Here is a 13,912-nt window from a genome sequence, read left to right as displayed (position 1 = left end):
TAGAAAAGAGAGGCAACAAATCCCATGGGGATATTTATTGATGACTGACTACAGGATGGTTCTACAAGGGCTAAGGAAATCTGCTGCCTTTTGCAATCGAAGTTGAAAGGTACAGATTTACTGTAGATTTGACTTACCTTTTATGGTGCTGTGGGTGGATAATAACGATGTTGATTGTTATCCTCTGCTGGAACAGAACTTTCTGAAGGACACTAAATCTGCTCAGGAACACAAAAGATCAATGTAGTAAAAGCACTGATTTTTTTTTTAGTACCCAGTGTGAATTATACTTATTCCTGATGATGGGTACTTAGAAAAATGATTGAAAAGAAAATGAAACCCTGCATATGCTTAGTGCGTGCCAAATAATTACCATCAGCTATCAAATTTTCTGAATTTATGAGAATTTTATGTAGATATGTCAAACGTGGAAAAAAGTAAAAATATGTCATGCTGAATAAACATGTAACATTTATTTTGGAACATCATTATCTCGATCAGCTTTATTTAGGGAATTTGGCAACGACAATGAAGATGAAATAATGTATTTTGACAGTATGCACAGAGGATTTGAAGAAAAAATAATGGGATTGCCCAGAAATTGTCTTCTGAGTAGTGCCAGTGTGCATTTATGTGAAGGATATTGCTTCTGAATGTATTATTAGATTTTCTTAGCAAATATATCTTACTGTACTTTTTGTATCTTACTTATCAGGGAAGGTAAAACTTCTTTATTGGAAAACAAGTTTAAATATCATTAGATTATTACAATCTCTAAGCATTTCCCATGAAATATCCCATGGAACTCCTTTTTTTTTTTTTCTACGTACCTCTATCTGTTTGATGCCGTTAACACCAACATGCAGTTACTATCTGGTGTTTCCTTGTCTATGCGGAAGAAGTTAGCTTGTTATCTTTTGTGAGGTTGTAAAGACCTTTTGAAAGGAATATGGATATTCTGCAGCATCCCAACGAATCTACATCGAGAAAAACATTTTCTGTGTTATGGCAAGGTTGAAATGTTTGGCTTTTAATCTTTAACTATTTTTTTAAAAAAATCTTCTGCCATCTTAGAAAAAATTAATTCAATGGGGCCTAATTTGTTGAGAACTTCTTGTTACCTTGGATTTATTAAGTGCTCAAAGGAGCATTAGGACAAAGAAAAGCAAGAAGGGAAGAAAAAAAAACACTTTGATTTTTTTTTTTTCTTAAAAAAAAAAAAAAAAAAAGATAGAGAAATATTGTTCCAGATCAGGGATGCAGAAAGCAGCAACACGATCTGATGTCTGTCCAGGCTTTCTGTTATTAAAGATAAACTAAAATATCTTTATCAATGGATGCACTATAAATATTTTTGAAGCATTGTAAGGGAATCTTGCAGGCATACCTTGACTAAGATTTTTAGAAGTAACTACTTGTTGTTGGTGCTTCAATTTTGGAATGTTTTCTATGAAATAAGGGAATTTGAATTTCAGAAAAATGCTGAAGAGTCATGTGGAAAATTTAATGTCTTAAATTGTCACAATTTTTAGGTCCTAAATTCACCTGTCTTTTCAAAAAATACTCATTTTTGTATTTTTGTAGCTGGATTGATAGCCACCTGCCTGAATTTCTGAACACTGGTAATATTTTCTATGTGTTTCTGCAGCTTGGGTGGTGCCCAGAAGGAACACAGCTAGAATTTGTTGCAATTTAATATCTGCATAGCAAATTACTGACCTCTTCCTAGGAATCAGTAGCCAATGGTCCACATAAAAAGAACTGCGCGGGGTGAGGGCGACTGTGCGATGTCACGGTGACCAGGCATCCACTCCTGCCTTCTTGGGGTGATAAACCCAAGATTTTGACAAAGGAGCGGTTTTGTATAAAACAAAATTTTAAAACTTACAGAAAAATGGTATGATTGTGTGCAGCTCCCCGTCATTTCAAGGGGAGTTATGAGTTAACAGTAGCTCTCACAATTAACCCGGTAATGGTGCGACGTCTCTTTGTCAGTTGTATTTATAGGTGTTATTTTTGGCATCAGAAAATGATCTGCTTGTTAACCTTTTAAATACTCCTATAACTTGATTTCTGCTTCAGGCAACCTTAATATTTGTTCTTGAGTTTTCATTATTGTAATGATCTCGTAAAATTACGTTCTATAATTAAAAAAAAAAAAATCCAGAAAGACGGCATATTGACTGTTGTAAGAATAAGCTTAACATAAGCTGCAATTATTTTATGTGCCACAGGTGTCAGACTTTGGAGCACATGCCAGAAGCAAGCGAAGAGCTGCTGGGCACAGGACCGGCAGGCAGAGGGGAAGGCGATACCCCCAGAAGTCCGGAGGCTGGCCTCCCCTCCCTCTGTCTCAAGCAAGTGTTTCCCAAGTACGCCAAGCAATTTAACTATCTGCGACTTGTGGACAGAGTGGCTGTGCTGTTTATCCGATTTCTTGGTGTAAAAGGGACAACAAAGTTGGGGCCAACAGGTTTCCGAACATTTATAAGGTCAGTAAGGTGAAGGTTTCTTTAGGAATTGCTTAAAGCGTAGTGAAGAAGTTAGAAACTCCGGATCCTATGGGGTAGCACTGCTGTCTTTTGCTTATCTTAAGTTTTGTTCAATAAAAGCAGGCCCTAGTTGCTTGTAGGTTTAGTAATGCCTTCTAAAGAAACTTTTCCCCATAAGTTCCATTGAACCATTGCATATTGTTTTATAAAACAGATTTTTATCATTCCAGGCTCCCAAAATACCTGACCTATGAAACCGTGTCTAGTAGGAACCTGGGTCTTTATTCTACAGCAGATCAGTCATACTTTGGGAGACAGTATTTGCAGTCTTAGTCAACATGTCATGTTCGCGGTAAATCATAGGAATACCATTGTGAGAAAGTGCCAGCCGGAATTGGGTCACTGAGATCTGATTGTGCTGGCTGGGGGGCACAGGAAAGGATTTCCAAGTGCCCGTTGCTGATGCACTGTGCACTAAGGATTTGCATTGTGAAACTGCAACTTGCAATGGCAAGGAACTCAATTTATTTTTTCACATACTTTTTTATTTGTGAGGGTTTTTTCATTGTTTTTTATGGATATATCTGTTCTAGTCATGGCACAAATATCTCATTTTCTGTTTTTCATTGACAATGACAAAAAGAATGAGCAGCAGCAGCAGCAGATGTACTCTTAAAATACAGATCCTGTTTCTATGCAGATGCATTTAGCATTCAGGAATGAATATAAACAATTTCATTTATACAAATTACAATATATAGAAAACAACTGAAGGCATCTGCTCTATCCACAGACCAGTACAGGATTGTTTCCAGTTCTGTATTTTTCTCTTGTTTAGTCCAGCCTTAATTTGGCACTTGTCAGAGGAACACAGAATAAAAGCCAACATTTTCTTTTAAGAATATTAAAATAAATTGTCGTATCTCCGTGAAACAATGTTTACAGTTTCCTAATGCATGTTAAATTAAACTTTTTAATATTGGCAAATATTTTGTTTATTTTTTTCTTAGAGGATCTATGTCAAGTATACAGCCCTTTTCTGACATGCTGTCATTACTGCTCATTGCAGAAATGAGGTCATGTTCCTAAGATTTGTGCTGTATCACTTTTCAAGAATAAAATGGTACACAAGTGTGATTTTGTGCGTACGTGTGGCCAAGTGGTTGCAGAGACTATCCACTCCAATTTTAGCTAATCAAAATCTGTTCCCCTTCAAGAATTTCTTAATTCTAAAAACCGACTAAAAGGGAAACACCAAAGGTGATGGCTCTAGTCCTTGCTTAGATGCTACCTAAGATTTTTTTTGCGGGGGGGGGGGACTATCTAGGCCGGACCTTAACTCTCTGTTTTAACTCTCAGGAGCTCTGCTTGGGCTACTAAAGAGTAAGATTCTTTTAAATTATCTGGGGGTTTTGTTTGGGTTTTTTGGGTTTTGTTTTTTTCTTTCTTTTTCTTTTCTGGCTAGAAGTTTTGGCCAGCTCTTTGGTGTGTGCACTAGTTCCAGCGAGGCTGCCAGACATCTGGAAAATCTGGACAGATGGCCAATTCTCCTATACTGATCAACTGCAGGCTCAGACCACACAAGTGTCAGATCTCCTACATGTGCTTATCACCAAATGCCCGAGATGCATCCAGAGATGCTGCTGTTTCCCGTGCAGTGCTCAGTAACACACAGGGTAAATCTGTACAGTGGTCGGGCATGAAGAAGTAATTGTGTGCCTGAAAGCTTTCCTCCAACCCTTTTCAAACAGGATCAGTCAGTCAAATAAAAGAGTATTTCTCTGTGCAAACTCTGCCTCATGTAGATAGTCTGTGCAGATTTGTGTTGGGTTTCACAATGTACCAATTAATTCCATTCTGTTACGGCCTTGGAGTACTAGCAATAACCTAGGAGAAAGCTGTACGTAACAATCAAGTTGTATTTTTCATTGAAATATTCAGAGTTTTCTTCCTTTTTGCCTGTTTGTTGCAAAACCAAGACAAACCAATTAATCTGTAATCTGACCTGCTGTCTTTTTGCGGCTCGAGATTGACGTGAGATTGCACATGCAAATTGGATTTAGATGCACGCGTGTCAGTGGGCTGCTCCTGCCCAGAGCAGAGGTGGTGCCTGCATGATCTGAGCAGGCAGCAGGACGAGGTACATCCAGGAGACCTTCTGCACGTGAAGAATTCAGGGCCTTTACCATTTCAGATACGGACACTTAATGAACATGGGTTGGTTTGCTGTCTGCTGTACGCGTTTTGTTAACCTAAGCCTGTTGCAGTGGGTGTGTACATATGACGCGAGTAAACTTTTCTCCCAATGTCTCTCAGTTGCCCTTGGAGAATTTTTCCTAACTTGGAAGTTTGGATGTAATCAGAATTTTTTATTTTGTCTATTTTTAACAGAAACTGCAAACTGAGTAACAGCAATTTTTCAATGGCTTCTGTAGATATCTTATATATTGACATCACAAGAAGGTGGAACAGCATGGGAATTGACCACAAAGAATCAGGTAACACTATTTTGTATTTGAAGATTGTGGAAGCTGGGATTTTTTTGTAGTTTTGGTAGCTCAAGCACACCTCAGACATTCAGTAAAAATAATGGGAACAAGGTATGTACAGCTGAGGCATGTACACATACAACAAATTCTTCTGTTTAGTTCTGTGGCAGTTTCCCTTTATCTATAAAATAGATCACTCTTAGTTTTCAATTTATCTATCGGAACAAGTCTTCTGCAAGCCACTTTTATGGTTGCAATTTTGCATTTGTAATCCTCGTTGCTGTTTGCAGAGAAGGATTTAAAAACATTCCCCATGGAACCTGCAATTTAATTACAGTAGAAGAAGGTATGTCCAAATTAGAGTAGCTTTTACATGGTCTAGCAAAAAGCTATGCGGGAGGTAGAAATAAATACACTTCTCATTTTTATTTCATTCTGTTCTCCAAAAAGGTTACTTTGGGGACAAACATAACTACCTGTATTACTTTGCCTTTCCCAGAGTGTGGGGGGTGTGCCCAACAGCACACTTTTTCATCTTCATTGTCTTTGTGATAGGTAAGGGAAGGACAACAGGACTCTGCACAGACTCGCACAGTGCTCGGTCCCGTTAAGGATGAGTAGCAGTGCTTTTTGCTACAAGCACCCCTTGCTGGAAATGGTGCTCCTGTTTGTCTATACAGGAGAACGTGCCAGTTAAGTCACTTTTAAACATTTTCACATCCAACGTGGATTGTAATGCTCCCTGTAAGAGTGTACTCAATGGATGAAAGGCTTTTTCAAGAAATTCATCTACCCCAAAAAAGGATTCACTGGTCCTGTGGCTTCTTTCCTTCAACTGGGCAGAGGCCCCTTCTGCAGGAGGTGCCAGGTCCACACCGCAGCGTGCCACTCCGTGTCCTTTCCATCCAACTGTCTCTGGCAGAAACATTACAAGTCATTCATCTAAATTATTTACTTCTAATGGAGGAATATGCATTTAAATTAAAATACAGCACTTTAAAGATATTGGCCAAGAACAGAGGCTATGGGAAGTTGTTTGCTAAACAGCAGTAAGGATTTTCTACAGCTTTAAAGCCAAAAGGAAAATGTTTATTAAACTGTGTGATCTTATTCCCAGCTGCTTTGGTGGCTCGCTGTGTTACCACCACATATCTTCTTGGTAGGGCAGTTGAGTGGTTGCAAAAATGAATGTAAATACTCTCCTCACAGTTGCATTTAGAATATTAAGCTATTACAAGAAATCTCTCACAATTTAATAAGCAGGCCAGAGGGAGCATTCCATCCAAGTCTGGGTTTATGCTTAAAATTTGATTACCTTGTTTGGTTATTTTTTCTGGATTTATACATAAACATGAAAATCAGTTTCATCTCCTAGAAAAAACAGATCTCTCTGCCCAAATCCCAACTGTATAAATCACATTGTTCAGTCTGAAGTTACAAACTGTCTTCAGTTTACCTGTACCCATGGTAGAGCTCATCTACATTCACTTCTTGGGCTTGTAAGACAGATTTTTCATAAATTCCTTTCAAAGGAAAACAAACTAATTGAAATGTCAGTGTGTTCTTCTTTTGCAAGTTTGGCTCTTACCTTCTGCTCGCACTGAAGGGTAGGTGTTTTTAGATGTAATTACTTTCCCCACAGTGAGGAATGGTTACAATAGCTTTGGATCCAGCTGATAACCCTTGGACCCCAGAGCTGACTTTGTACGTGCAGATCACTGAGATAACTTTCTGATGTAAATATTTTCTGTGTTTGGAAAAGATTTCTATCAAGAAAAAAACTCTTCAAACCTAGTTTTTCTAAATGTTTGAATGTTTAATATTTTTCCTAAGTAGTAGCACACTTGCTGCAGCATTAGATACTGGAGATAATACGAGGATGCTCCATTTTCTGCTACTTAATACAAATCGCATTTTTACCTGAGGTTGCTAAAGAAAATGACTTGCTTGTGAGAATAGGTGATTACTAAACATCAACAATGGGTTTCTTCTGTTGAATGTCTTATGGAGTTAGATTTTTAAAGCAAATATATTTGCTTCATAAATATTTCTGGAATAGAGTGTTGACATGGCTGACAGAGAGAATAAATGCAGACCTAAGATTAGGAGGGAGAAAGTGCAGAGGAGATAGAGTGGTTCATTATGTGGGAACTCCCATACTACTTTAGGTAGGTTAGGGTCACCTTAGCTTCACAAGCACGTAAAATTTGAGTATTTGCATTTAGCATTTCAGTGTGGGCATAAGTCATTTATGCGCTTAGCTGATAGACTTCCACTAACAAAAATAGTAGAAATGCAAGTGAATCTTCAGGCTTTCAGAAATTATGAGATTTGCTGAGAATTGCAACGAACCAGATGTTTTCTAGGTGTTAAAACACAAACCCCAACCATTCCTGTTGGCTTTGCGTTTGGCCCACTTCCAGCAAGAACCAACACAGAAGCTATGGCTGTTGTAAACCACCAGCTTCTAACTTTGTTCATTAAATGCTTCAGGTGTGCGTCACTTACGGGGGAGAAAGTGCGTACGCTACCAAAGGTGCTTCCCCTGCCTGCAGCTCACCGTGACTGATAAAATAATTTACTGAGCTGGCAGCTGCTGCTTCCAGATAACCCAGCGATTCCTTTGCAAGCTATTTTACAGCCGAGATCGTAAGCGACCCCAGCTGCAGTCTTAGTTGAGAGAAATTATACTTCAGAATACAATTGTAGTATTTTGAAAAGTTGCCTTTCCTGCAGCATTAATAAGCCAACATTAAGTTAAAAACCCCAAACCTTTCAATATCGCATCCTAGAATAATCTTCTTAAGTGTATGTTCAAACTGGGAGGAGCAGTTAAAGCACAAAGCAGCTATAACTGTTCCTTGTTGCTGGCATTCTGCAAAACCGATTGTGGTCTGGCTTCTTAATTAAGAATTCAAGTAGGTATTACTTCAAGGTTTTAAGTACAATAATTAGCGTTAATATGCAGCCCCTCTTTCCATTGGCTGTGGTAATACGTTAGTAGTGAGATGTGATCGAACAGCACGTGAAGAGTCTGTTCTGCAGCATGTGGCTTATGCAGGGGACTTTTGTTTGTGAAGGGGCAGAGCAGAGAGTTTTATTATAGCAGAGAAATTTTTTGGCACTGCACCGCTTTCCCTTCGTACGCACTTCAACTGTTTGTTTTTCATTCAGCTGAAACAAAACCGCAATTGTGGAGTTACTGGGTATGGCTGAAAAAACGCCCTTTGGCCTTCAGAAGGCAGGCGCAGGACTCATGCCTAGGACGCAGAGGGAAAGCAACACTTCACATAAACTCAGTTCTGCAATAAGGTGATCCTTGGTAATGGGGTCATCTTTGTAGTGCTACAGACTGAAATGCCATGCTCCTTCAGTAGTTCTACATTTGAACTTTTGTTTTAGGTCCATCTCTAAAAATACAAGGTTTAAATAACCTAATTCAGTTGCCGATATAAACTTGTTTTTTCTCTCCAGGTGGATTGTTTTCCTTGAAGCTCAATATGTTACTGTGTGTCTGATTTGGTTTCAACTTCATATTTGAGGCAGCAGAAATCAAGGCTGATATTAGATCAATTTAATTGTACAATATCGTACACCCGTTTGCCTCTGGGTGCCAGGCTGCTGGGCAGGCTGATGTCTGTAACACCAGAGCTAGCCTCCGTGATGGAGTATCGCCCGCCGGTAGCCCAGCCTGGGCTTACCCTCTACTGAAACACTAAATGAGGTCATGTGCATGTTACGTACGAATAAAACCTTGTCTTTTGGTTTCTGAAGGACAGGCAATTTCTTTTGCTAGTGAGCATTCTAGATGGCTGCTGTTTAAATTAAAAGATTAGATGTTAACTAACATGATTGTGTGTGTCCACACCCAGCACGTACACGTTTGACCTTGGTGCTAAAGAAACAAGAGATATTATTATGTTTAAAGAATGCAGTTTGCTAGCCAACATTGTGCTATGAAGCTCCTATAAACACCTTTTCCTTGCAGGAATGTGTTTGCAAGCCTTTGTCGAAGCTTTCTTCTGCCTGGCTCAGAAAAAATACAAGTCCCTCCCACTTCACGAGCAAGTGGCATCGTTGATCGATTTTTGTGAGTATCATCTGGCTGCCTTGGATGAAAAGCGCCTGGTTTGTGGCCGCGGGGTTGTGGAGCGCCGAAGTGCAGTAGGTCCTTGTCAGACAGACGGACTTCACCTTACACCAGCGGCGCATACACCCCTCCTGAATCGCACGGCCACAGCCGGTAAATTTGCAGATTATAGAAATCCTCGCTATTAACGGTGCTAATTCACCTGGACAGAACTGAGAATTAATCCCCAGATACGTACATGTACTGCAGCAGGAGAGGCAGGCTCTTGAATTCTTTCATCTGATAGCCACAGTTATTTATTTCAGTGGTTTTTATTTGCGCTCTTCAAAAAGTCTACTGCAAGCTCCCATCCTCAAATAATGGTCCTGGCAATGGCTATTGATTTGCCTCTCTGTTGGACCTACAGTACACCTCGTGTGACAAACTCTGCTTTCATCCCGAGCACGCAGAAAAGCACCTGTGAAGGCAAGGACCAAAATACCACGGAACGATAACCAGCATCGTGGGATCAGTGGCACTGGTCGAGGGACACGCTCACATCGAAGGAATTGAGTTGCTTTGTATGCACTGGACGTATCATGGAAACTAAGGAGCTGCAGTCCCAAATCCCAGTTGTGGACTTTGGAAAACTGAAACCTGGAATTACGTTTGTGGCCAGACTTGAGGTTTTGACCCTCTTTCGGTGGCCTGGACTGTACGTGTTGGAATCAATACAGATTTAGCCATTGCTTACGTACTTATTTTTTAAAGTCAGTCTTAAAACACTGAAATCCTATTTTGGCTTCTACTTCTTTGTACATGTCTTTGCCGTGACAAGTACTGTTAATTTTTTAAAGTAAAACTAAAGGTGTTTATCCTTTTGCTTCCAGAGAAACAATAAGCTCACACTTATTCACAGAAAAAATTTACTTCATTAAGTCAAACTTGGTGAATCAAGTGGTGGTGTTGTCTTCAGGTACCAAGCTTCTGCAAAAAGCTTTAGAGTGTAGAGGCCTAAGAGTTCATTTAAGTTCCAGTGAAACCAATCCTGTCACTGACTTTAGGCTAAACTAATTGTATTCTAGGTTTGCTTATTTTTTGCCTTTTACATGTTTGTTACCCTATTTGGACCTGCAGTAACATCTACAGCAGAGGGGTTTTTTGGTCTTTGCACATATTCTTCATTTTTTTCCCCTTAAATAACAGTATAGCTCTGTACAAATTAGATCTATATTATTTAACAGAATATTTTGTCAGGAGTGCTAGGCTGTACCACTAGAGTTGTACAGAGTAGTCTTATTTTTCAAGAAATGAACCATGGCTTCTGTAATCACCCTCTTGGGGGGGGCTAAGCAGAACATGAGACTGGCTGAAAGGACATGAATAACTTGAAACTTCAGGGCTCTTCAGTCGAATTCTTTTTAGTCTCACCTTTTATTACAGTACTGTATGTCTACATTCGAGCTTGATGTTCCTCCTTTGTTCTGTTCTTTAATGCTAATGAGCTTGCTTATGTTCTAGTGTCAAAACCCGCACAGCTGTAAGATGGCACAGCGCCTGGGCATTTACCTTGGGACTGGAGAAAATTCCCTGAGCTGGGTGTCAAAATGTTCCAACGGTTGGTGTATCAGAACCGTGACCTCGGAAGCACGGTGTCAGTGCAGAGGGAGTCCACCCGTTTAATGCCTGGACTAAATGCACACACAGTATTGAGTGAGTTTTTACTGCAGGAACAATGAGAGTTTCTTTCCTGATGTTAGTTTTAAGCAGCATGCGTTTTTGCGAAGTGGCAATCAGCAGCATGGCAATACAATGCTGAGCCCACAAAAAACTAATACCTGGCATGTGTTACTATCCGATGTGAGCATCCCTTCTCTTATAACACCAATAAGGGTAGTAGTAGAAGATCTTTTTTTAGTTCAACGGCTAGACTGTTTGAAATTTTATGTATTGTACATAAGAGGACAATTGTAGACTAATGTCACTGCCCTCAGCGTGGTTTAAGTTTCATAAAGATTATTGCGGTATGAAGATAAAATGCCAAACTCCAAGGTCTGGCATCTGTCAGAACAAATGAAGCTGAAAGGGTCATTTTTTTCACACTTTCATTGTAATATATTTGAAGACATTCACAAGTTGAAAAATGGTTACTTCTCATTTTGTGACATCTGACATTTGTCTTGCGATTGGCAGTGTGTTACTAGAAAATAGCTTACAGTTTCTCTTATCATGTGATTGATGTCCTGTAAAGACAGAGTTATAGAAGAGTAGGATTTGAAATGCTCCAACTGCGAATGCCTTTCCTTCCAGCTTTCTAGTAGTACAATCCATGGCCTAAAATACCCAGGTTTTGCTACTGTATAAGCTACCCTGACAGCAGTGGAATAAATTAACTATTGTATATTATGAACACTGGTAAGATCTCTCTCTGTTTTGGAGATCTTTATATTCTCTGGATGTAATACAGACTTTTATAGCCTGTGCATACGCAGGCTGATGCAGTACGTCCTGTTTATCTCCCACTTCAAATATGAAGGGTCCCTTGTAGAATAGTCAAAATATTCAATTATCTGCCTCTAGCAATCCAGTGTTCATGTATTTATATAATTGGAAAATTGAATGCCATATTATCCTCAGGGGGAGGAGGGGGATAAAACAAGAGGGTACTTTAGAGACTTAATGACAAAGTCAGATTTCTCTTCCCTCCCATCTAATGCCATTTCCTCTGAGTATTATTTAGCATCCAAAGCAATTTCGCATAGCCTTTAAGTAACCGATCTGTGTACACACAATAAAATGACCAGAGACACTTTATTCAGAACATGAATGCTAATACACTGATAATCAGTTAATCTCGAGGTACCTTACTAGCAAAAGAAACAATACATGAAAGATAGTAGGCATTGGTTTTTTAATAGTACTTTTCTATACATTATTTTCAGAGAATAACACAGCACTCGCTATTCCGTTTATGAGCATATATGATGTGAACATTGCATACCAGTGAAGTCTTTCTCCTTACCAGACACACTGGGTCTGGTATTCCTCACTGGGTATAAATCAGAATAAAACACTTCAACATCTAAGGAAGATTTGAGGCGAGTCCAGAGTTTCATTCCAGAGATTCCCCTTCCCTGCAGGTTTGTATCTAGCCTGACCGTGCCCAAACTCACTCGGTCACTCCTTGTTCAGTTCTGAGATCTTTCTCTGCATAAGGCTGTTGTAGGTTGTCACCTGAAACTTGTCTTCTGCCTAGTCTGGATTGGGCTCTTGAAAGTGAATTGCCCTGTGCCCAGCGCCCAGCTCGCCCCGTTACAGCCGTATGTGTTGGGAACATTAACGTACACCAAGCGGGTCGCTTCACTTGCCACGCGCTTGAGATACTTTCTTTTAAAACACAGCAGGAAAGGGGGATACTGGGGTAATTCCACACTTACTGCTCAGGTGAGAGACCCAAGCCCACCTGCTTCAGCACCCACCTCTCAGCTGGAGCTCAGGTCCTTGTGCCGTGCAGGTGACTCCTGTTTACTGGCTGCACCCCTCTGGTTGCATTAGTCTTGCTTCAGCCCATCATCAGGAGGTCAAAGCGTCCTCCCCAGAGATGGGTGACAGCAGTTTAGGAGTCCTCGTGATGAGGAGGGACAGAGCCTCGCGCAGTTCATCAACAGCAAGGTAGGTGCGTGTGCTCATACTCTGGCTGCCCGAGTCGGAAGGAGCTGGAGCCTCTGCGGTGATTTTGGGGGTTGGCAAGGGCATTGCTCCTGCACTGCTGGATGTGGAGCCCTTGAGGGTTCTCCTAAGGTGGTAGGAAGAGCTGCCCAAGGAGGAGCAGCTGCCAGCTGGGTCCTACCTGGATGGTGCCTCAACTCTGCTCTTGTTTACTATGGCATGAGATAGGAACAACTTTCATAGTCACTATCGCAGCTCCTTGTTTCTAGCCAGCACCGTGTCTGACCTTATTCTGATCTCTGCCTGATGGACAGTGACAATCTGCTTCTAAATACTACCCTATTCCCTCTAATCTGTTTTCTTTTCCATCATGCTTTGCTGTGTTCCTTTCTAATTCCTCAGCTTGCCTAATAAACTGCTGTGGTCAATTTGGCTGAATCCATTAGTTCAGCTTCCTGTGTTGCTGTACAGCCGTTTCTGGCAGACGCGTGTCTTCGTTTGGAAGGTGAATCCATCCTGCGTCGTCCCTTCCAGGTGTTACCGTGCATCAGCCTTTCCTGAGTCGGTGCATCAATTCGAGCTTTTCTCTGTGTGCATGGTTAGAGGATCCATCTCCGTGGCTCTGGTGGGTGGGTGCCAGCCCTCCAGCCTGCCAGCCCCGCTCCTCTCCGTCCCACGGCTGTGGACACAGTGGTTTCCAGCACGTTTGGTTTCACAGAGCAGAAATGTGCGATAAATAACTGCTTGGTCAAGTCCTGCCCTGGCAGATGGAGTCCCCATGGGATTCCACGGGAATCTCCATGGAGCAGCCATTTCCCACCCAGGGCAGCTGCGGGGGAGCAACGGTGAGGGAAGGGGTGGCCTGGCCGCAGCGAGGGACCAGCAGGGACCGTCCCTCAGGGGTAGGTTCATTGTCGGAGAGTCCGGAGTGAAGTTGGTCTTTTTCATAAGGATTGCTGTTCTTTATCGTCAATGACAAGGAAACAGGCTGTGGGAGCCTGGGCGGGCTGCGCGCCGTGAGCAGCTCGGCGACCCTGCCGAGGGGCTGCTGTGCAGTTCGTTAGTTTGAGACAGGGAGGTGAGGTTGAAGGGATCGGCATATCTGTTCTGGATTGTGCTTTTTCCAGCTCTGATCTCTGCCACCCGCAGGGGCTGATGGAAGCAGGGAGCTGTGCACGGCGTCACCTGGGAGG

The 13,912-nt window shown here is 41.3% G+C and overlaps 1 protein-coding gene across 3 annotated transcripts in view; it reads left to right on the top strand.

The window, feature by feature from the left end:
- The window catches only part of TTLL11 (tubulin tyrosine ligase like 11), a 54,344-nt gene extending 41,657 nt beyond the window's left edge, over positions 1-12,687 (top strand). Inside the window, exons 7-10 of one of the 3 annotated variants that reach the window (XR_012838498.1) lie at positions 2,235-2,492; positions 4,884-4,990; positions 8,970-9,765; positions 10,572-12,687. Coding sequence is in view for 2 of the 3 variants with exons in the window: in XM_075772564.1 (XP_075628679.1) it covers positions 2,235-2,492; positions 4,884-4,990; positions 8,970-9,259 (655 nt within the window). In the remaining variant the exon portion in view is untranslated. Of the gene's footprint in view, positions 1-2,234; positions 2,493-4,883; positions 4,991-8,969 lie in introns of all 3 variants that reach the window. The other 2 variants (XM_075772565.1, XM_075772564.1) reach the window with 2 other exon arrangements.
- The last annotated feature ends 1,225 nt before the right edge of the window (positions 12,688-13,912 follow it).

The sequence above is a fragment of the Balearica regulorum genome, chromosome 20, assembly GCF_011004875.1.
Source record: "Balearica regulorum gibbericeps isolate bBalReg1 chromosome 20, bBalReg1.pri, whole genome shotgun sequence".
Taxonomy (NCBI): domain Eukaryota; kingdom Metazoa; phylum Chordata; class Aves; order Gruiformes; family Gruidae; genus Balearica; species Balearica regulorum.
This window is presented reverse-complemented; position numbering and strand designations above follow the sequence as displayed.